Consider the following 24,891-nt stretch of genomic DNA (forward strand, 5'->3'; position numbering starts at 1 on the left):
CAGATTTATCTTATATAAATATTATGTACTTGATAAAATATTCAATGGAAAACAAAAGAATGACAAACTGTCAAAGAGCTATTGACACATTTGATAATGCGAGAACCTGGAATTGAGAAAGGCGCCTTTAAGACTGTTAAAGGACAAATACGAAAAAAGAAATCGTTACAAAACCAGTGCTAACATAAGACAAAGACACCAAAGCTGCAAAGAAAGGTTGGTAGTATAAATCTTTATTGGCAATATATATCATAGTCAAACGTATTAAAATAAATTAAACCATATAGCAAGAAGAACATTGTCCTGAGACCAAGACACCCCTACCCCCTCACCCCTGGGGACGGACTTCTGTGCAATTCACTATGCATAAACTGACTTTACAACCTACCTGCACGCCACATTGCTCATCTGATATTTTTCCTGTGCAGATTTTCTCTATCTCTGCCGTCAACTTAGAAGGCGACTTAATCAAGGCTCGAATAAAAAGGGTCATGTCGAAGGGGCGACCGTCCTGGCAGATGCGAGGGACTATCCACACGCCATGCCGCATGTTGATGTACACCTTAGAGATAAGATTCGAACATGAGTGATCTAAAAACCCCAGAAGATTACGATAAATTATCATTGCCTGTCACATATTATAAAAATTGGCCAGGATTAACCATTCTCAATATGTACGTTTGCAAGTTCCAATACTATAACCAATCCGGATGGAAAAAATCACATTGTTTCTTCTACTGGACAAATAGTTTTTCGACTGCTTCATTTGAGATTAGAATGGGATCTTAGGGCACTGTCGTTTCATAAACTTAGAAACCAAAGTTAATGAAATTTAATGTTTGAAATAAAAAGAATACGATTCCATTCACCTCAGCTCGATTTCGTGCGAGTTCTGTTGCAATCTCACCACCAGACATGCGTCCTCCTAGAATGCAAGAAAAGTGTGCATTAAGATTGAACATGCTTCGGACCCTCAAACTTTTACAATTCTTATTTTTTCATGTATAACTTGTGAGGACTCATTTTGAAGCTCTTGGTGTATGAAAAACTTTCACCGAAATGTTATTTATTCTCCCTAGAGTTAACACAGGGAGAGCGGCAAATTTGAATCTCAAATGTATTCTGCATCTCCAGTACAAAAATTTGCATGGTGACCCATAATTTTTATTCTTTATTTGGTGAGAGAATTGAATGTTTCACTGAGGAAAGTTTTGGCACAAGTCTCGGTCTTTCACTTTCGTGGCGCATATTATTTCAATGTGTATCGTTATTTTAAACTTTCGAATATCAGTCTGTAAAATACACAATATCTTAATTTATTATTAAGAAATCCGTAAGGTTAATTTAGTTCAATACTGGCTTACCAACGACTAGAACCTTCTTTTCTTTAAATTCTGTTGGTTCTCGGTACATATTAGAGTGGATTTTTGTTCCTTTGAAATTTTCCAACCCAGGATATGACGGAGTAAACGGTCTATTGTAAACGCTGGTACAAATCATGACGTAATCAAACTCTTCAGTGGAAGTCTTGTCATCCTTGTCCTTGATCTGTAACTTCCAATACTTGCCATCGTTGTTGCGCTGTACGTCGAAAACGTTTGTGTTAAACCGAATGTGTTTCTCGAGATCGAAATGTTGTGCATAGTTCTGAATATGACGCAGTACCAATGGGTGGCTAAGGAATGGCGGACAGTCTTTCGGATAGGGAAAATCTGAAAATGTCATCATTTCTTTGCTGTCGTTACTGACAACAGAATCGTAGAGGGCGCTTCCCTGCCCTGGCCGTAGCTCACGTGAGTAATTCCATACACCACCTTGGTTAGAACAGGAAAAAAACGTTAAGTTATGGCCTATAGAAACTTAACAAACCAGGAATGGTTCATAATGTTACTCTATTGTATATTGCCTTGTAGACAAATATTTATGAAATACAGTTGGATTCAAGATGAAAACTCAATTTTAAGCAATTGTTTTTTCAAGATTATGTATGATTTTTTTATTTAAGAGAACCACTTTCCCGACATATTTTTTCATATATGTATCCACCCCTGAATTTTTCAGCTCCCCTCCTAGTAGTTAGTATGGCTCTTTATAATTTCTGCATCATTTGAATTTTTGTTAATATGACATGGTAGTTTTATCGATAAAAATATTTGAAAGAACTTGCGGGTATATCAATGAATTAAAGTTTTCTAAGATATAACTGTGTTTTAATAGAAACAGGTATCAAGCTGAAACAAACATTTTGGTGGCTTAAATACCGTAATCATTGGAATCGACAAAACACGGTACATTAAAAAACGACGTAAATTAAGGTAGAACGCACCTCGGGGACAGACGTTCGGACTCTCAAACTTTACAATTCTCTTCTGATATACCACATGTGGGGGTTCATTTTAAAGCTCTTGGTGAAAGAAAACTTTTCACTGGCTTACTTTTTCGAAATTCGAAAAATTTTATTTTTCTCCATAGAGTTAACACAGGGATGGCGGCCATTTTGAATTTCCAATATCAGTAAATCTTGGGTAATTTGTTTCTCTAGTACCAAAATTTGCACGGTGACCCCCTATTTTTATTCTTGATTTTGAAAGAGAATGATTAAAAGATTCCTTGAGGAAAGTTAGAGCAAAAGTTTAAGTCTTTCACTTTCGAGGTGCATACTACCTAAGTGACAAACACACAATTGATTGCCCGGCTCTACAAACACTGCAATATGTGTTGTCGATAAGGTCAGTTTATGTCATGATGTTAGTGTATAGATATGGTTGCATTCTTCACGCACGTTATAGCAGCGGTAGAACGTACTAATATCTTTCAATTTGGGTTTTCGATGATATCAAGGAATTGGTGGTAATGTTAGTTTTAAACTTAACAAAAATTGTAAAACGTACGTTATTGCCAAATATATCCTAATTGTTCCCGATTTCGTTGCCACAGGTATGGCTGTGTATTGAGTAGGTTAACTCAGAATATTTGTTATTCTATTTTATAGTGAGCTTCGATAATAAAAAATTGATTGCAAACTGTACAATCAGATGTTTAATGAACTAACACTATTGCTTGTGATAATCAGCTTTGTGCCCTGCAAAAGGAAGTTTATTTCATGTTAGCATAATATTAGGGTACTGCTTCATGATTAAATTTGAAGTCAAAAGCCGTGACATTTCTGACGATGTACCTCCAGGTCTTCTCTTGATTAACATTGGCTGCCTTGTTACAAAATGTACTGCCAGTATTTACATATGGTAACAAGCTATGGGATTATGTATCCAGGAATAAGTCGAGGTGAACGCTGAATTTGACGAGATCAATTCTGCGCAACTAAAGTAAGTATTTGGATGAGATGGCCTGGAATTAATCGTTCAAAACACTTCAAAACTTCGTGTTTTTCATGAATAAGCATTTGGTTGAGTCTGACTGTCTGTGTACTAAAATTGCTGGTTTTCTATGCATTTGAAAACAAAAAATGATCCAACTTTCAACCAATTAATTGCTGGGATAACGTATATACCTACAACTTTACACTGACCTCAAACAGAGCAATATTGTTGACAACTTAATAATAGCCTGCCACTGTTTTCACACCCAATTCACCCTTCGTGTATATCTGTCATTTCACAGCATTCGATAATTAAATGAAATCTCACAAAGTGCTGAAGCACAGACAGTGGCGAAAATGATTGCTAGCGCCCTTTTGGTTGAATTACCTGCAGAATTGTTCAAACCCTGGAGTGAGAGACGTCACTTTTCGAAATCTGATTGAACGCGGATAAAAGGTGACAATTAAGGATAAAGGAGATAGAAAGTCCTTCGCATTATCGATAAGTAATACAAGGTGTCGTTATATTAAGGGGAAAGGTTAAAGTTCATTGCTTGAAAATGGAAAACCACTTATGCTGTAGTAAACGGGTTGTGTCCAATAAAACGCATTATATTACCATGCCCTGCCCGTCGCATTTTGATTGGTCGAGCTGAACCACGTGACTGACCACAAATACACAGTAATGGTTCGTTTACATGCCCGTGAATATGAATAATAAGATTAACAACTCAAATTATCGTAACTTTACAGCTCAAACATAAATCATAATCAATCACAAAATAAAATGGAGCACTTGTAGGTCAAGTTGAGATATTTTTTTCTGAAAACATCTCCGGATTTGCCAATTTTTTACAGCGCGCGTGACAGTGCGTCGCGTATTGCTCAGTTTCTGGGGCCCAGTTGTCGTTCGCTCCTGAAATTTTCGGAAATTTTGACGGTTTTCTTGGGTTCGCTGATAATATAATGGAAATAACAGACTCCGCTCTGACCATTAACGTTTATTTGTGGGCGCGGGCTCGAGGAAAGCCAAATTAACGGGCTCGGTAAGCCTCGCCCGTTAATTTTTGGCTTTCCTCTCGCCCTTGCCCACAAATAAACGTTAATGGTCAGCGCGTCGCCCATTATTCTATATTCACGCCAGCTTTTTGATATAGTAGAATACTCTGATGGAACTATTTTGGATAATTAGATGTTCATATTTTTTAAATATTCTCAAAAATCTTAGGTTCCCTTATAGCTGAATGTTGTAATATTACACATTACTCATAAAAACAAGAGTGTAACGTAAAAAGAAAAGCAGATTAGCTTACAATTGCAGATTTCAAAGACATTACTTCACCATCCAACTATCCCAAATTAGTCCCAACCGTGTTCCTAACTGTGCCAATAACTTGTGAAATCGTGGAAAGTACTTCGCTTTGTGCTGTGTTGGTTTAGCATCGTGCATTTATTAGCATGTTGAAATGAGGTCACTGTTGTCAGACCCGACCTGTTATTTCGTTGCAGACAATGAAAACAGTTGACCTGCGAAACAGGTTATCTCCAACCATATTGGTTATCGTTCGTGACTTCAATATTGGTGCAATTACATGGTTTGTCAATTTGTGATCTCACCTATATACATATTTTGTATATATCCTTGACCATTCTGATTAACACGCTGTCAGTGAGCATTAAAAAGCCTCATCACGAACACTCGAGGACATAGACATGCAATTAGGTATGCGTCTTCAGTGAGTGAAGAGTCTTTAAATTGGCTTGGAAGTCAGTTTTCAAATTATGAATGATATACTATCGCATTTTCAAGAGAGAGAGAGAGAGAGAGAGAGAGAGAGAGAGAGAGAGAGAGAGAGAGAGAGAGAGAGAGAGAGAGAGTCTGTTCAATGCGATCACATATGCATAACCTTTAAAATATAACGCCGATGACTGGCTCCCGTATTAAACGTACCTAAATCGGTCGTCACATACCTAGTTTGTCATGTCTTTCGAAGCAAATAGGTTCCAGGTTTTCTTCAAGGCAGCTTTTAATTGAAGTCAAACCTGCGACTCCAGCACCGACAATTGCTACGCGTTTAGTAGCCATGTCGCATTGCTGGGAGTGCAAAATGTACGCTAACCACTCGTCCGTGCAACTTACAAGGGAACATGACCCACCGCCTCCTCGAGAAATATGCAAATTACGTACCATAGAATGTTTCCTTTTCTCCAAGGTTATGTCTAGCAGAGTAAGAAATGACAACACGAGCCAACTTGTCAAATTAGTGACTATAATTAGTGACTATATATATATATATATATATATATATATATATATATATATATATATATATATATATATATATATATATATATATATATATATATATATATATATATATATATATATATATATATATATATATATATATAATAAGTATAGGATAAAGCCCGAGTACGAGGGCTCTTCTGGTATATAAAGCCCAACCCAACGATAAAATGTCGAGGCCGCAGGCCGAGACATTTTATCGTAGGGTTGGACTTTATATACCAGAAGAGCCCGAGTACGAGGGTTTTATCCGACTTAAAAACTATCGCCCCTAACTGATATATTTTCGTTTTCAATGTGTTTACGTCAACTGTCCCCTTTGTCAATGTAACATGTTTAGGATATGAATTAAAACTTTTATTTGTGAAATAGCCTTCCAATGTAATGGAACATCCTATAAATGCCCTAGGGCACATTATATAAATGCCCCAGGGCACAGCAGATTTTGTGTTGCAGCTGGTTTCCGCTGTGTTACCAAATTTGAATATTAAAACATACCAGATGTCTACAGAATATGACATGTTCACTTTGATTGGACAGTACTTTACTACTGCGCTGTCATTCGTTTCTGGAATTGGTGACCAAGGCTTTATGAGTAAATAAAACACCCTGAATTGAGCACTCTGATTGGTCAATCAACAGTAGATAGTTTTAAAATATAATAAATATATATCTTTTCAATGACTGCTGCATCATGATAACAACTTTATCAGTAGAAATCTTGCGGCAGTCAAGATAGAGTGGCGTCTTTTTAACACTTACAGTAACAACAGAAACATGAAAATTCCTTTCAGAATCTTAAATTTGGCAAAATAATCCAAAAGTAACGCAGTTAGAAGTTTAATCAAGAATATCGCTAGCGAAGATGAAAATTTTTTAGTTATTTTTTTTATTTTCTACTTTTTAATTTTGATTTGTGTAGTAAAGATAATGGGCGACTCATCAACTGCAGCCACGTAAGCCAGTACCTCGCCAAGGTGACCTTTACATCACGTTCAACTACAATGCTTGCAGCTATAGTTACATGAATGTGATTGTATGTATTTAAGCCAAGAAAAATATTTTTCTAGGGTCTCTGACTCAACCAATCGATTTTAAAGATCACTTATAAGTGCTTTAAATTGAGCGTCGGAGTTGGTGATATTCCGTGAACACTATGGTGTGCATCGATCATGTACTAAATGTCTTCATATTTGTATTCTGTTTATCAACATCACCTGTACGTTATTATATGTCTCGTCATTCACGTAGTATTATTGACCATGGATAAATCCTTTGCCATAAAAATAATGAATATGAAAACAGACAACTTACTTCAAAATGTTAATTAGAAAGCTAACATATTCCTTCGTTTTTGTCACACTTCGCATACCTTTTAAACTTTTTCACCAAAATTACTAAAGGCAATGGAATCTGCAGAATCATCTTGCATTTCTACCTTAATCATGTATATCGCATAAAAACACAAAAAAATTAAACTGACGAAATGGGCGTAACACCCCTTCAACATCATTGCATCAATCGTGAAGAGACATGACTTGATAAAAGTGTACCTGTAAAGGCACACTCTGACATTTGGCGGGCCAAGCAGTATCAACCAAGTGACCAGCATTCTTAGTTGCACTGTTTACCGCGCAGAATTTACCAATGCAAGGGATGCTTTGATTACGCTATACTTTTAGACATGCAACATCATTCAAGGATAATTACATGGTGACATGTTACCAACACGTAATCCCCTACTCTTACTCCTCCCGAATGACTTTGTGACATCATTTCTATAAGATTACTGTCTTGTTTCTGTTTGAATGAAAAACGTGGAGGTTCTGTTTTTATCAGTAACGCTTGACAAGCGTTGGCAATGGATAACTTGATGGCAATGGATAAATAAATTACTTGACTCACAACCTACCTGCAAGGCAACTTTCTGATAATTTTACAATTTTTTCTCAATTGTTGCCGTTAACTCCATCGGTGACTCAGCCAACAATCGAGCAGAGAGTATCACATCGATATCGAAGGGCGACCATCCTGGCAGATGCAGAGGACAATCCATACTTCTATGTCGTACGTTGATGTATACCTCGGAAATAATATTCGATATCGATTTACAAAAGCTCAAGAAGAAAAGTTGAATTAATGTTTCCATGTTGTATAAATCACCTTAAAATGTTTGCTAATTCCTTTAGAACTAGCTACCTGACCTATTGTTCCCATCAGGGATGATAAGCAATGCAGATCTGCTGACATGTCAGTATTGCAACTACTCATTGTCTATTAACAAATAAAACGTCATCTTTACAGAGACAGCTTCATTGAGCAGCAAGCGTGCAACGAGGTGTTTCATCTAGCATCTTGTGATGTTTCTGTCGTGAGATTTGATATAAGCAGTTCATGGACTCCCTGTACCCGAAATTTACTTTTACGATATTCTCGTTGAATGTGTTCGGGCGCTTTCATGCTTTTTGAAGCGCCATTGTCACTAACAGTAAAGTGCAAAATGTCATTACATAATTTGAAGAATCCCAGAACAACAGTCATTAGGAAGTCATGACAATGCTCTATCTCATACTCCAATTGAATGACGATTGTACGTCAGGGAAGAATTGGAGACTTAGCTTGAACTGCAGACGTTTGATATTGTATTGTTAATACGTCACAAAATTTTGTTGAAAAATTGACAAAAAAGAGTAACTGCCTCTTCTTGAATGTTATTCCAAATTGTCAAAGTCCCAAAAATACAACAAGTGACTTGAGTTGACAGAAAAATACATTGGGATGGTCAAAATAGGTTTATTTGCGACTTGTTATCCCAACTGGGTTGCTATAAATTGTGAATAGCAAGTAGAGAATACAGGTGACAAGACGACAGTCTGACGTGTATCAGCAGTGCCCTGGGATCAGAGGCCAATCTAAATATAGCTTGACATAGCGAAAGAGAAGGAGCGCTTAAATAAACAACTTTACAACAATAGACCAAGTGACCCCTTCGTCAACTGTTATGACGCCAGGTTTTTTGTGGGGACACAAGAATACTCGGCAATACTGAGCTGTTCAGTAGTAAAAGTTGGCAATTTCTTGGCAGGCTGTTCTGGTATTTTTTTCATTATGATAGACACCCTTCGCCAAGCACCGATTACTACCAAAACTAGCATGTAAACCATTGAACTACAGTTGATGATTCCATGTCAGTGTAACTCACCCCACTATGTATTTAGTAAGTCAGCAGGTCTGTCGACCTAATTATCGAGCATCAGAGGGAGGCGTTTCTTTTCCGAAACAGCCAAGGGCCAACAGAACATCACATAGTTAAGCACACAACTTTGCATCCGGGTCAGAAGCAACCTGCCGACGGTGGGTTCAAAGAGCATGCTGTTCTAACTAAATGGTCACTGCCCCACAAAACTTACTCTGAGTGCATACTATTACATGACCGGCTAGATCCTGAAGGCAATTACATCGTTATACAGTAACGTTTATCTACTACTTCTACAATGTCTGGTGTCAAATTTAGCGTTTCTTTGGCTTGGTGTATGTCGAGGCGACGAATAGATTTGACTTCCAAAACCGAGCTGAACTCTTATTAGAGAAACCTAGCGGATTCCTCTTAGACATTTTATGGATGATAAAATTGCCCACTTATCTCAAACAATTTACGATTGATGAGTTGCGACTGATGACTTGAGAGTTGACCATATAAAGAAGGGTTACCGTTTTACAGGGTCAGAGTTTATTTTCCCACAAACACTATTGTCACCGTTTTCAGGCGCATCTACGAGACAGTAGGTTTTTTTCCTACGAAGCAAGTTATCCAAATCAGAGCACACGATCTTTTATAGACAGTAGAGAAACTGTCTATGGTTTTTTGAAGAAAAGAGCTATAGGTGACGTCACTGAGAAAAGTATAGTATACAACATGAGCTATTACTCGTAGGATGTTGACTGCTTTAAAGTCTAAACTAAGGCATTTTTTGACTTTATGTGGTAAAGTGATGACAATGTTCTTGATATATTTTTGTAAAGATAATTTTCATGTGCATTTGCATATCTAGGTCAAATATCACCAATGTTAGTAAACAAGTACAAAAATGCACAATGAACATCCCGATGTAATTAGCCTCGCGATTGAAGAATAACATACAACAACTTGCCCCTACATAAACGTTATGCTGAAGTCATGTGACCTAGTTTCAACAACGCAACCGTACTGTTGTATTTCGTCCCTGAGTCGGCTACTCCACACCAAATGAAGTAATCCCAATCGGGAGTTCCTTCCAATAGAAAAACATTGATGTAGTTATTTCGTTCATTGTGGTGTTTACTTAAAGAGACTCATCAAAATTCGGCACAAGTTCGTCATGCTACACTTTTTGACGTCATATCGACTAAAATAATTCAAAATGGCTGCTTTCATGATGCAAAATTGTGCAGTAAGTGATATATTTTTCTCTATCAATAAACATCATTACAGCAATCATCAAAACACACTGATAGGGCTAATCGTATTCGTTTAATCACATATGTTCATGGGAAACCCAGTGGGTTTTATTGTCAGATAAGAGCGCCAATTGTGCGGTTTGCGTCAAAACTGCTATTGATAACATCGATCTCTGAAATGCTAGGCACCGATATTTCGAAACCACGTGTTTGTTTGCTTGGCTCTTTGAGAGTAGATGTGCCGTTGGCGTTGCAGTGTAGACAGGTAAGTCGAACAGTGGTGTCTTTTTTGCTGATAGACTGAACTGTTTACCCTTCTTCCGTTTTCTAGTGAAACAATTCACACTGCGATAGGAATGCATATCACATTTGCGTATGACACAATACGCATCTTATGGGATTTTTACTTACCAAACGCTATGTTATGTTGACTCATCTATATCTGCCTTATTCGAAGCCTATCTTTACTGAAAATATCCACAAGTAATGGTGTACGAGTGCTTTGTTCATATTTTGGCGTTTGACATGTTAACCAAGACAAAACTTTGCATGTCAACAACGTGTCTCTTTGAGTTCATATGTTTCTGTTAACCAAGATGGCGATCATCTTTGACTCCCTTTTACTCATTTCGGCCTAGTTAATGACTGAAAATTGTTTAGAATTGCTACGTCTAAATCCTTACGAAAAAAAAGAAAGTTTACTTTGAAAATCAACAATGATTTCCAGTGAGCACGCTTATTACAACAGATGATCAAGGAGAAAGGTGTGCACACATAAGCAACTATGGCCACCATGATTAATGCATCTACACATAGCATCGAATAATTTGAACTGACCCGAACACAAAGGTCAGCCGGCAACTATGTTATCTCACACTGAGTAAACACGATGATAACTCACAAGGCAGTGTCATACCAATAAAACACAATGGATCAATTATGTATAGGTGCTTTAACAGACATTAGGGAATTTTAACAGCTCTAGCTTGCGATATCCGAAAGCTCACAAAGTATAGAATTGACGGACTTGCAACGTCTGCTATGGCGGGAGTGTTCGGCATGCACTCGCCCACGAGGCATTTCGGGTCACTCACCTGTTTCCCTTTTGATATATATACTGAACTGCCTGTTCGTCTAAAAAAGCAATTGCATCTATCTATCTATCTATCTATCTATCTATCTATCTATCTATCTATCTATCTATCTATCTATCTATCTATCTATCTATCTATCTATCTATCTATCTATCTATCTATCTATCTATCTATCTATCTATCTATCTATCTATCTATCTATCTATCTATCTATCTATCTATCTATCTATCTATCTATCTGTCTGTCTGTCTGTTTGTCTGTTTGTCTATCCATCCATCCATCTATCTGGCTGTTTATCCATTTCATTGCCTTCCTATCTTCCCATTTATATCAGTAATTCATACATACAGTCAATTTAATAGAAGTAATAAATATTACATGAGTGCAATTTACAAAAAACATCTGACCTACTGGTACAGTGCGCCAAATGTTTAAAAATATTTATTGTAAATTTAAAAAACAGTCAATTCTTCTCCTTTCTCAATATGTTCTTATAAGGCGTACGCAATATTAGAAATTCAAAATGGCCGCAATTCCTGTGTTAACTCTTAATGGAAAATAAACTTTCTATTTTAAAAACTTCAACAGGGACTAGTATATTACTCAAAAGACTTTAAAATGGAACCCCACAAGTGGTACACAAGAACTAATTGTAAAAAAATCCTAATATCTTTCCCCGACGCGCATTCTACCTTAAGAAGGGAAACTAATTTACTGAAATAAAATGTTTCGAAAATGGGAAAGAAATAAATGTTATTTGAAGCAACACGACTAAACAAAACCTACCTACAATCCTATCTACCTGCTTACCTCCCTACCTACCTCCCTACCTTACTACATAAATAAATAAATAAATAAATAAATAAATAAATAAATAAATAAATAAATAAATAGATAGATAGATAGATAGATAGATAGATAGATAGATAGATAGATAGATAGATAGATAGATAGATAGATAGATAGATAGATAGATAGATAGATAGATAGATAGATAGATAGATAGATAGATAGATAGATAGATAGATAGATAGATAGATAGATAGATAGATAGATAGATAGATAGATAGATAGATAGATAGATAGATAGATAGATAAATAAATAAATAAATAAATAAATAAATAAAAATTGATAAATAAATAAATTAGTAAATATAAACGTGTGTATGTATACATACATGTCTTGGCATCATATTTTGCCTTTGCAGTATTATGAAATTTCATTCAGAGTTTTCTTTTAATTCAGCATGGAAGCAATGGCTTCACAGACCCCCCTTCGACTACTCTATAATCAGTTGAATGGTAAGATCAGCGAGACAGAAGAACGTACACTGCGAGATTTTCTGAGAGATTCCGATCCCGGTATCCCAACCCAAGACCTGGGCAAACTTAACACTACTTCTGAAATTTTCCTTGACTTGGAACAGAGAGGTCACATTAAATGTCATGACTTAGGATTTCTGAAAACCTTACTGGAGGCAATCGACAGAACACCACTCATTGACTGTTAACGAGTGTGAGAAAAAGCTGGCATCTGAACAAACCGATGAGGACCGTGGTGAACAAACAGGTCGTCCAGGTAACTGAAAACTCGATTGTATTTATTCTTGGAGTGTTCAAATAAATGATTAAAGACATGAGCGATATTGAGCGATATCTATGGATCTAGTTCTTACAATTTCAGCATACATACTTATTAATGCAAAATCGATCGTAATCGGCTGATAGTCCAACTTCCTTCTCTCCATTACTGCTCCACAACATGCATTGTTTTTAATTTACAAATAAATTTCACTCAGACATCACTGTATATCCTACATTTCATTGGTGACTTTGTCTCGAACAGAGCACAGACTATAGTCAATAATTAGCCTTCAAATATTCGGTTATTGACAGTTCTTACCCTCACTGCGTACCGTTATGTCATTAACTCTGGACATTTGAGAGCGTTCAGGCATTACTGTCAGAGGTGGATTAATTATTCTGAACCCTTTGTCGAAATATGTGGACCCCATTACCCCACCTCTTTAAAAAAACGATGCGCCCCCTTAGCTGATGATACAATTTTCGTGACAGCCAAAATTAAGGCATTGCTGGAAAAAAATAGAAATGTTGATAATCGAATACGTTTATTATTTATGTTAAAACAACAATAACAGTTACTGTAATTTCTCACATTTTTAATGTTTCATTCCATGTAGAAGAGCCAGTTTTTATGAACATGACTTGACAATATTGGAATTTTTCGCCTCGTAGAAATGTGGCTTTCTCTTTATTTTCTATATTTAATTGAAACGGACACACCTACACACGACCGGTTGAATGAAAAATGAAATGAGATTTAAGTCATATGGAAAAAGTGTGTCTGTGTCTGTCTGTTTGTCTGTTTGTTTGTTTGCTTCATCTTTTTGTCGACTGATTTCCTGTTGTTTTACCTCTTGTATTAGATTTGTTAGTCCTAAAGAAATTCTAAAATGGTAGTAGGCTTATTAATCTCAGTAACAAAGGAAATCGACACTCTGATTTCTAAACAATTTACTCGTTTTATAAACTTTAATATTTTTACCCTTGCCTTATGGAGTCAAGTGATATTGGCAGACCCTAATATCAGGCAGATTTTGTTAACGCAGGCTTTCAACTTTAGCGGATTGTACTGAATCACATAAAAAACGGGTTCAACTTAAGTCTTTATAAGCTCATGAATTCCATCCTCTTCCAGATAATATAACCAAAAGGAATATATTATGCTCCTAGGGTGAAATCACATTACCACAATATTCTGAGAACTGAATATAGCATTAATGTTAATATGGTAATGCATTTTTCCAGCATTCCAGGGATCAGTGCCAACGATTGGACAATTGTTTTCTAATCAATCACATCATATCGCTAATGGATATTCCGGTAAAGTTTACATACGGAGATTCCACGATAAAGACTCCGCATCAAAAGTCTCTTCCGCTGTTCGTCGTAAAATTGATCAACTGAAATCGGACGAAGATTTCCGGGATAATGTCAGCGAGATTCTGACCGAAAAGCAATACCAGCCGGTTGGTTCCAAAGACGTTATGAACTTCCAGGAAAACGTGATATCGCCGGTGACAGAGGGTGGGGTAATGATAGCCGAAGCTCACCAGATCCCGTTTGATCGTTCTGTTATTGTCACAAGTCGTCCTGACATCGTTGCCACCAAATAACGGACAACTGTTGGTAGATGAACACGATAATTGCCATTAATGAAAATCCACACTTTGAAATCGAAAGTGTTATAGTAATTGACTCCGTTTATAACGGGAACACTATCGGAAAAATCAGCTTACATTACAGATTACTTTAAACTAAATGAACTACCTTTTTATCAATCTGTTGTGTGTCGATGAAATGCGTAACATGGAAACATGTTGAAAACAAGTGCATTCGAGGCGCATATTATCTTCATAAGTTAAAACATTCTACTATTCTGTTGTTAATAAGCTTAAATTGTTATTGTGTACTGAATTAGATAAAATAACTCATTATTGCTTTGCTTGTTTCTGATATGTGGTAGCCATCAAATATTCAATGTAAATTATCTAAGTCAACACTGTTTCCTGGTTTATCATTTATCAACAGTGATTTTGTTCGAAAATATTAGAATAATAACTATTATAAAAATCACCCTAAAATGTTTGCTAATTCTTTTATAACTAGCTGCTTGACCTCTAATTCCCATCAGCACAGATCAGGTCACTTGTTGGTGTTGCAATCACTCTTTAATATTGCTTAACAAACGACACCTTCACACAGGCAGCTCTTTTAAGCAGCAAACACGCAGCTAGGTCTTTTTTTCTCCTAACGTCTTCGGATGTTTCTGTCGTGAGATTTGATAAGCAGATCATGTTCTTCCTGTACCCGAAACTTACTTTTACGACATTCCCGTTGAATGTTTATTATTATTTATATTGTATTGTTGAAATAAAACGCAAAATTGCTCTCCGAAATATCGTCAAAATAGATGAACTGCCTCTTTTTAAATTTGTCTAAATCATCGGAATTTTGAAAGGTGTACCCAAAAAATGTCATTTGTGACCAAAGAAATGATGGAAAAAATACTTCTTGCGGTGTCAAAAATGTTTTTTGTACGACTGATCATAAACCACTGGTTACCCTCACCGGTCATAAATTCTGAAAAAAGCAGACAGAGTATACAAATGAAAAGACGACAGTCTGACGTGTATCAACAGTGCCCTCAGGCTGTTATCAGACGCAAACCTAAATATAGCTTGATATAGCAAGAGGCGGCGCTCGGAGAGAGCTGAGAGAGGGAGCTCGGGATAGCTGAAAGAGAGAGAAGAGAGAGAGAGAGAGAGAGAGAGAGAGAGAGAGAGAGAGAGAGAGAGAGAGAGAGAGAGAGAGAGAGAGAGAGAGAGAGAGAGAGAGAGGCGGGGGGGGAGAGAGAGGGGGAGAGAGAGAGAGAGAGAGAGAGAGAGAGAAATAAACAAGTTTACAACACAAGACCACGTGACCCCTTCTTCAACATTTTATGACGCTAGGTATTTTTTTGATGACGCAAGAATACTCGGCCATACTGAGCTGTAATAAAAATCGCCGTTTTCTTGGCTGTTTGGTATTTTTTTCATTATGAAAGACACTATTAGAAAAACTTTGATTACCCTCCAAGAGAAGCATGTAAACTAGTGAACTACAGTTTTGATGGTATCGTGTCACCATATCTCACCGCACTACATGAGCTTATATTAAGTCGGCAGGTCAGTCGACCTAATCATCAAACTCTATTTTTAGAGGGCGGCGTTTCTTTCCGGAACAGCCAAGGGCCGACTGAGCATTACATAGTTGAGTGAATAACTTTGCATCTTGGTTATAAGTACCTGCCGGCGGTGGGTCCAAAGACCATACTATTCATCAAAAGGTTACTGTCCTGCCAAACTTATTCATGGTGCATTCTATCGAATGACTGGCCGGATCCCACAGACAATTACATCCTTATACAATACTGCCTGTATTTACTGCTTCCATGTGTCCAGGGTCAAATTTAGCGTTTGTACGGCTTGGTACATGTCGAGGCGACGTATATATGTGATTTAAAAATCGAGCTGAGCTCAATTTAAACAAAACATATTTCTCTTAGACATTGTATGGATGGTAAAATTGCAAATCTATCTCCCACAATTGAGTTGTATTTATTTAGTTTTTTGGTGTTTTTTCCTACATGGCGATTTTGCCAATCAGTTCGTATATTCTTTGAAGAAGAGAACTATAGCAGGAGCCACTCAGTATAGCATAGTTTGCAACATTAGCTATTGCTTGTAGGATGTTAACTGCTTTAAATTTGAAGGGCGCCTTCTACACTTCATGTGGTAATGTAATGTGAATGTTCTTGAGATATTTTGTAGCAATATTTTTCATGTGCATTTGCATATCTAGATCAAGTATCACTAATTTAACACGGTTGGAACTAATTTGGGATAATTGAATTTCATATTTTTCAAATTTCTCAAAAATGTTAGGTGCCATATAGCTGAATGTTTCAATATTAAAAATTAATTATAAAAACAATTATGTAATGTATAAAGAAAAGAAGATGAGATTACATTTGTAGATTAAATCAGCATTACTTCACCATCCAATTATCCTAAATTAGTTCCAATTGTGTTCAATGTCAGTTAACTAGTACAAACAATACACATAAACATCCCGACTTAATTTGTCTCGCGATTGTACAATAACATACAATAACTTACCCACACAAACGTGATGCTCAAGTCATGTGAGTAAGTTTCAACAATGCAACGGTACGGTAGTATTTTGTCCCAGAGTTGGATACTCTTGATAAAATGAAGTAAGCCCGGTCACGGTATCTTGGCTCTGCAACAGAAATATGCACATTGTGGTGGCTGCTTTAATAGACAACAAACATTGACGCAAGCTGGTCCAAGCTACACTTTATGGACGTCACATCGACTAAGAAAATCCACAATGGCTGCATTCGTGATGCGAAATTGTTCAATAAATGATACTATTTAGCTGTTGGATATAATCAAAGCAATCGTTATTACACTGATAGATGCTAATCATATTATATTTATTAACTTGCGTTTACGGGAAGCCAATGGGTGTTACTGTCTGATAAGAGGGGCCATCGTGCGGTTTGCGTCAAGATTGCTTTTGACAACATCGACCTGTGAACTGCTAGGCATCGCTTTTGATGTCACGTGAGATTTCGAAACCACATTTTTGTTTGCCTGGCTCCTGGCGAGTAGAAGTGGCAAAGCAGTGTAGACAGGTAGGTCGAATAATGGAGTCTTTTTTGCCGATAGGCTGAATTGGTTAAGCCTCTCCCATTTCCAGTGGGACAAATCACACTGCGATAGGAATGCATATCATATCGGCCTATGACACCTTACGCCTCCCATACATTATGGAATTTGTATGGCCCAAGCTCTATGTCAACTTGACTCATTCAAACATGCATTATTAGAAGCCTCTTAATCAAGAAAGTGCACTATGGTATCACGACGATTTCCAGTGGCGACATTTATTACAGCAGATGATTAAGACGGTAGAAGTGCATACATGAGCAACTACGGCAGCCATGATTAACGAATCCATAATGTCGCGTCAAACAATGTCGAACAGACCTGAGGACAAAGGTCAGCCCGTAAGCGCCACCAGAGTGAACACGCTGATAACTCATAAAAAGCAGTGCCATACCGATAAACGCAGTGGATCAAGTATATACAGGTGGCCTTAATAGACATTCGGAAATTTTAAAAGTTCTTACTTGTGATATCAGAGAGCTCTTAAAGTATATAATTGACGGAATCCAACGTTAGCTTTGGCACGGGTATTAAGCATGCACTCGCCCAATAAAGCAGTATGGGTCACTCACCTGTTACCTTTTATATGCATGCGCTGCGCTGCATGTTGGTCTCAAAAAGCAATTAAATGCATCTGTCTACCAATCTGCCTCTCTATCTCTCTCTCTCTATCTATCTATCTATCTATCTATCTATCTATCTATCTATCTATCTATCTATCTATCTATCTATCTATCTATCTATCTATCTATCTGTCTGTCTGTCTGGCTCTCTGATTGTCTATCTGTCCGGCTGTCTAGATGCCTGGCTATCAGGCTGTCTGTCCACTACCTCCCTATCGGTCTATTTTATCAGTATTTCATAGATTCAATTTATACAATATACAAGTATAAAAAATTACATAAGAACAAATTTACGGAAAGAATTGACCTACCAGTACAGCACGCCAAATGTTCAGAAATAATTAATGGTATGGTATAAAAATCATATTAATTTTTCTTTCCTAATAAATTCTTCAAAATGCGTACGCGTAACACATGGAAATGTGCATTGTTTCCAAAAAATATGATCATATTTATCAATATAAATTGTCGTAAAAATCGCGTTTATCTTAATATATGTTCAAGCGAGCACGCATAAAAAAAACGTCATAACCATAAAACTGCCTTTCCCAATTTTAAGCTATTATGCGCTTCGAAAGTGAAAGACATAAACTTTTGCCCAAATTTTCCTCAATAACCCTTTCAACAATTCCCTAACCAAATCAATAATAAAAATCAGGTGTCAGCGAGTGAATTAAGTATTAAAAACAAATTATGTAACATTTACCGATAATTGAAATCACATATTGCCGCAATCTATGTCTGCGCTATTTTTTTTGAAGAAGATAAAATTTCGATGTTTAAAAGCTCTCAAAGGGGAAATTTTATTACTCAAAAGACGAAAATGAAACCCCACAAGTGGTGTATCATTAAGATATGTAACAATTTTTTATGTCTTTATATCTGTCCCCGAAGCGCTTTTTACCTTGTGAAAAGTAGAAAATTTAACGACACAAAATCTATTTCGAAATTTGGAAAGTAAAAATGTTACGTGAAGCATCACAAGGAAACAGAACCCCCCTGCCTGCCTGCCTGCCTGCCTACGTACCTACCTCCCTCCCTCTCTTAGTGCAATATGCTAGGTATCTAAATATCCATTTATTCAGGGGACATTTATGATAATTCTTTCTGTATTAAATATTTATGCTAGTGATTCTTTCTGAATGTGGAATATTTATGTAACTCGCATCTTGCATAGTACAACCTGCCTACATACCTACCTGCCTACATAAATATATATATGTAACTATTTAAACAAATTATAAAATTAGTTTTGTTTTATTTCAGCAGATTGGAGCAATGGCTTCACTGAACCCCCTTCGATTACTGTATAACCAGTTAAATGGTAAGATCAGCGAGACAGAAGAACGTACACTGCGAGGTCTGCTGAGAGATTCCGATCCCGGTATCCCAAACAGAGATCTAGACAAACTCAAGACCACTTCTGAAATTTTCCTTGACTTGGAACAGAGAGGTCACATTAAACGTCATGACTTGAAATTTCTGAAAGACCTATTGGAGGCAATCGACAGAAAACCACTCATTGACTTGGTAAACGAGTGTGAAGATAAGCTGGCATCTGAAGCAACAAATGAGGAACGTAGTAGTCAAACAGGTCGTCCAGGTAATCATAAACTTAAACTTAATGCCATTTATTCTAGGAAGGTTTAGATAAGTAATGAAGACATTAAAATCAATTAGCATATTTATCGCATCAGTTCTAGTTTATACGATTTTTAGGATATATAGTGATTAATGCAAACTCGTCCGTAATCGGCCGATAGTCCAAATTAATATTCTTTCTACATATTAAGGTTCCAAGACAAGAAATTGAACATTTTAAACTAACAATTCTGTAGTGTTTAATAAGCTCAGAACCCCTTAAATTGTATTTTTCGGAAAGCTTAGATATAGGGGAACATTTTGGTTACCATAGTGTCACCACTGTTTACATAACTATCACGTGACAGGTAATTTGCATAACCTTTCAAAAATCGGTTTTCCCTATGTTTTGTTTCAATGCTTTGAGATATGCGGCTGAAATTTATGTGAGTGCAAGCTGTCCTAAGGGTCTTCAAAAGTGTGTCTCAGAATTTTTTTAAACCTTCTTAAACAGTTTTTATGCCGGAAAAACTTCCAGGGCAGTGAATTTTACCGTAGTTGATTTCTTTAAAATTGTGCTCCAAAAAAACTAAGCAAGATATAAAAAATCTGAGACACACTTTGGAAGAGCATTGTGACAGCTTGCATTCCGGCAAGTTTGAGTAAGATATTTTGAAGTATTGAGACAAAACATAGGGAAAACCGATTTTTGAAAGGTTATGCAAATTACCTTGTCACGTGATTGTTATGTAAACAATGGTGACACTGTGGTTACCAAAATGTTCCTGTATATCTAGGCTTTCAGAAAATGTATACTTTATGGGGGTTTTGAGCTTATTAACTGTTAGAGAATTGTTAGGTTAAAAAGGTCAAATTTCTTGTCTTGGAACCTTAAATAAATGATTTTTATTCACACATTAATTTCACATAGGCCTCACTGTATATCCAACATTTCATTGGTGACTGTCTCTAACAGAGCACAGATTATAATCAATGGTCAACATTCCAATGTTCGGCTATTGACAGTTCTTACTCTCACTGAGTATTGTTATTACATTAACTCTGGACATTTGAGCGCGTTTGGGCATTTGCGTCAATGTTGGGCTGACAAATTATTGAGGCACCTTCGTCGAAATAAGTGAACTCGATTACCCATTACGTCTTGTTCTAAAAATTGATGCAAGCTGATGATACAGTTTTCGTTCGATGTACCAAAGACTGTACAGTTTTTTTGGCTACTGCATGTAGCATTTTGAAATTCTGAAAACAGCAATGTTTACATGTTAGCATTAATTAATTAGCCTGGAAAAAGTGCAGTTTGAATACCGACATATCAACAAAGCTGCCAGAATGTAGGGTCTGACTCATGAAAATGGCGTATTACACTGGCCTATATCACCAGTTCTAGGTTCAGAAAGAAGCAAACAGAGAACTAAAAAGTGCGATGCTCAGGTACACAATATAGCTGTCATGTCAATATATGAAGCTTCCTACCAGCATTGGGCGTATTCTGACAACATCACCATGATATCACCTCATGCCAAAATATGTTTACGTGTCCAAGATACAATATATCGGGCCACTTACAAAAATATTTTTATTTTTCCTCTTCACAGTATTTCTACAGTAATACTTATGTAGACAACGTTAAAGATGATTTTCATTTATATTTTCACATTTGATATCACAAGATATATTTTGTGCATCTGTTACAAATGAACTTGTCGATATTGGCGCTTTTACCTCTATAAGGATATATGGCTTTCGTTTTATTTTTAAATTAACCTGAAACAAACACACTTAATTAAAACAGGAATTGAATTAAAATTGAATAGATACTGACGTCACGTTAAGGTAAAAGCACCTCGAAAGTGAAAGACTTAAACTTTTGCTCTAACTTTCCTCAAGGAATCTTTCAATCATTCTCTTTCAAAATCAAGAATAAAAATAGGGGGTCACCGTGCAAATTTTGGTACTAGAGAAACCAATAACCCAAGATTTACTGATATTAGAAATTCAAAATGGCCGCCATCCCTGTGTTAACTCTATGGCGAAAAATAAAAATTTTCGAATTTCAAAAAACAAAGCCGGTAAAAAGTTTTCTTTCACCAAGAGCTTTAAAATGAACCCCCACATGTGGTATATCAGAAGAGAACTGTAAAAGTTTGAGAGTCCGAATGTCTGTCCCCGAGGTGCGTTCTACCTTAAGGTAACGTAAACGTTGTGTGTCTGTGTATGTATTTTCATGTAGTTGTCGACTGATTTCCTGTATTAGATTAGATTGGTTATTTGGATGTTCTAAAACCTAAGCTACCTAGCAAATCAGCCCCCCCCCCTTCCCACCTCGGTTTCTTAACAGTTGCGCTTTTCATGAACTTCAATAATTTATACCTCTACCTTACAGAGTCACGTGATCACGGCATGCCTCAACATCAGGCGGATCCGGGCAACGCAGGCTTGTCAGCTTTAGCGGGAGGTAAGATTTATTGCGTTAGGTGGTAAACGGGCTCGACATAGCTCTGCATTAGCCGTATGAATAAGATCTTGCAGATCAATTAACCGAAAGTGTAATGCTATGATATCACAGGGTGAAATCGCATTAGCTAATGATTTTCATAACTTAATATGAAAAATACAAATTAAACTAGGAATCAGTAATACAATTTTGTTGTTTCCAGCAATCCAAGGACTAGCGCCATCAATTGGACAACTATTTGGTAATCAAACGCATCATTTCGCTAACGGATACTCCGGTACAGTTTACATACGGAGATTCAGCGATAAAGCCTCTGCATCAAGAGTCTCTTCCGCCGTTCGACGTGAAATTGATCGACTCGAATCAGACGAAGATTTCACGGATAACGTCAGTGAGATTCTGACCGAAAAGGAATACCAGCCGGTTGGTTCCAAAGACGTTATAGACTTCCAGGAAGACGTAATATCGGTGGTGACAGAGGATGGGCTGATGATAGCCGAAGCTCACCAGATCCCGTTTGACCGTTCTGTTATCGTTACAAGTCGTCCTGACATCGTCGCCACCAAATACGGAAAACTGTGGGTAGATGAACACGATAATTACCATTAATACATATCAACAGTGTTATAGTGACAGACGCAACTAATAGAAAGCGCTATCGGAAACCCAGCTTGCATTAAGAATCAATATGAATAGTCTTCGAATTGACTCTTTTTATCAATTGTATGTGTACCGATGAGATATATAGTAGGCCTATACCTAAAACTGAAAGTAAGTTCATCTTACTTAATGTAGTTACAAGTGATATACACGTCTTCATCTTTGCATTAAACTTCAGGAGCTGCCCGTTGTTTTAAACGAGGTTTTGAGATCATTTTTGACTGTTCTATGTTCAAATATTGTTTTTTCAAAGTATGTTTTTGAAGTATGTATAAATTCCAAATTGTTTTGGTTTGTTTTCTTTTTGAACTACCAAGACATATGAAAATACAAGGCACAATATTAATCATACAACACCTAAGTTAGTCAAAAGGAGCCTTGCAGTCTCATTAATAATTACATATATGCTATAGTAATGGTGGATTATATATTACTTTATTGCTTTGATTCCTACGGTTAACTTTCATAGAAGAAGACAAGTTAAATAATGCAAGTAAATGCAGGAATTTTAAACCACATCATCATGTAAGACTTAATCGCAATATCCCTACCAGTGGTGATTGTTTGTATAACATTACTTCGTCTGCAGTAAGTATATTCTGAATGTCTATTTCTAAATCAATTGTTATCCCTCGTTATTGATTTCGAATTTCAGGCACTTGCAACTTTCAGATAACGACGGAGTAAGCAAAACTCAGTATTGGACAGTTTGTATATTTATTAGGGGTTATTACACGATGTTTGGGCGATACCGTGTCATAATTCGAGTTATGTGTCCGTATTTTGACGAGTTGCGCAGCAACGAGTCGAAATACGGACACATCACGAGAATATCTTTATTTCATCTCACGCATGGCAGAGCCTCACACTGGATAAAATATCTCCACTTCATCTCACATATGGCAGACTATCACATTGGGTAAAATATCTTCATTTCATCTCACACATGCCAGACTCTCACCCTAAGCAAATATCTTCACTTCATCTCACACGTGGCAGACCATCACAGTGGGTAAAATATCTTCATTTCATGTCAGACATGCCAGACCCTCACCCTGGGCAAATATCTTCATTTCATTGCACACATGGCTGACACTTGGTAAAATATCTTCACTTCATCTCACACATGCCAGACCCTCACCCTGGGCAAATACAACTGTATCTTCATTTTATCTCACACATGGCGGTACTCACACTGGATAAAATATCTTCACATCATCTCACACATGGCAGACCCTCACACAGGATAAAATATCTTCGCTTCATCTCATACAAGGCTGACCCTGACACTGGGCAAATATCTTCATTTCATCTCTCACATGGCATACCCTCAAAACATTATCTTCATTTCATCTCACACATGGCATAACCTCACAACATTATCTCCATTTCATCTCACACATGGCATACACTCACACTGGGTACATTATCTTCATTTCATATCAAACATTACATACTCTAGTCCTTTGTAGAATATCTTCAATTTATCTCATTCAACAGATCCTCACCTAAGGTAGAATATTTTCTTTCAGTTTATGTATACCTTAGCAATTTCTGGGTACACTATTTTAATCTTGTGGATCTGCACATGTAACACACACATTAATCTGCTTAGCAGAAAAGTGTTAGTCCCATAATTATTTAGCCCCATCATAGACACTCGCGAAAACAAGGGTCTATGGTCCCATCATCCTACAATAAAGCTGTTACCAGCACCCAAATCAAACAATGGTACAATCCAATACAAAATTATATTATATACTACAATTTACATAATTTCTTTCAATTTGATGGGTTTCTTTTCAATCTTTTAGACATTAAGTGATTATTTTTCATCAATGTGATTTTGTGTTATTTTATGCAATGAGCTGTCTCATCCATACCAGGGGGGGTCAAAGGTCAAACAAAACGTTCCTCTAATCCATACTTGTAGAATTAATTGAGCAAATCTGTTTAAGGAGTACAAACTACTAATAGTCCAGAACCAAAATTTTGTAAAAACTCAAAATCTGAAAATTTTGACATCAGGGGTGTTTTTGCTATAATATGGGCACCTTGTCTGTCTCGAGTATTTT

At 36.7% G+C, this 24,891-nt stretch overlaps 2 protein-coding genes across 2 annotated transcripts in view; one reads left to right on the forward strand and one right to left on the reverse strand.

The window, feature by feature from the left end:
- Window positions 1-5,405, reverse strand: part of LOC139127346 (dimethylaniline monooxygenase [N-oxide-forming] 2-like) — a 9,974-nt gene extending 4,569 nt beyond the window's left edge. The window contains exons 1-4 of the mRNA XM_070693261.1: window positions 5,291-5,405; window positions 1,365-1,814; window positions 870-925; window positions 389-562 (exon numbers count right to left, since the gene is read on the reverse strand). Of these exons, the coding sequence (XP_070549362.1) occupies window positions 389-562; window positions 870-925; window positions 1,365-1,814; window positions 5,291-5,405 (795 nt within the window). The remainder of the gene's footprint in view (window positions 1-388; window positions 563-869; window positions 926-1,364; window positions 1,815-5,290) is intronic.
- A 7,071-nt stretch (window positions 5,406-12,476) lies between these two features.
- On the forward strand, window positions 12,477-24,442 carry LOC139127424 (uncharacterized). The gene is made up of 3 exons (XM_070693351.1): window positions 12,477-12,738; window positions 22,085-22,156; window positions 22,359-24,442. Exons 2-3 carry the CDS (start codon window positions 22,102-22,104, stop codon window positions 22,763-22,765), a joined length of 462 nt encoding a protein of 153 aa, XP_070549452.1. The 5' UTR covers window positions 12,477-12,738; window positions 22,085-22,101; the 3' UTR covers window positions 22,766-24,442.
- Window positions 24,443-24,891: the final 449 nt, after the last annotated feature.

The sequence above is a fragment of the Ptychodera flava genome, unplaced genomic scaffold (assembly GCF_041260155.1).
Source record: "Ptychodera flava strain L36383 unplaced genomic scaffold, AS_Pfla_20210202 Scaffold_31__1_contigs__length_3010019_pilon, whole genome shotgun sequence".
NCBI lineage: Eukaryota > Metazoa > Hemichordata > Enteropneusta > Ptychoderidae > Ptychodera > Ptychodera flava.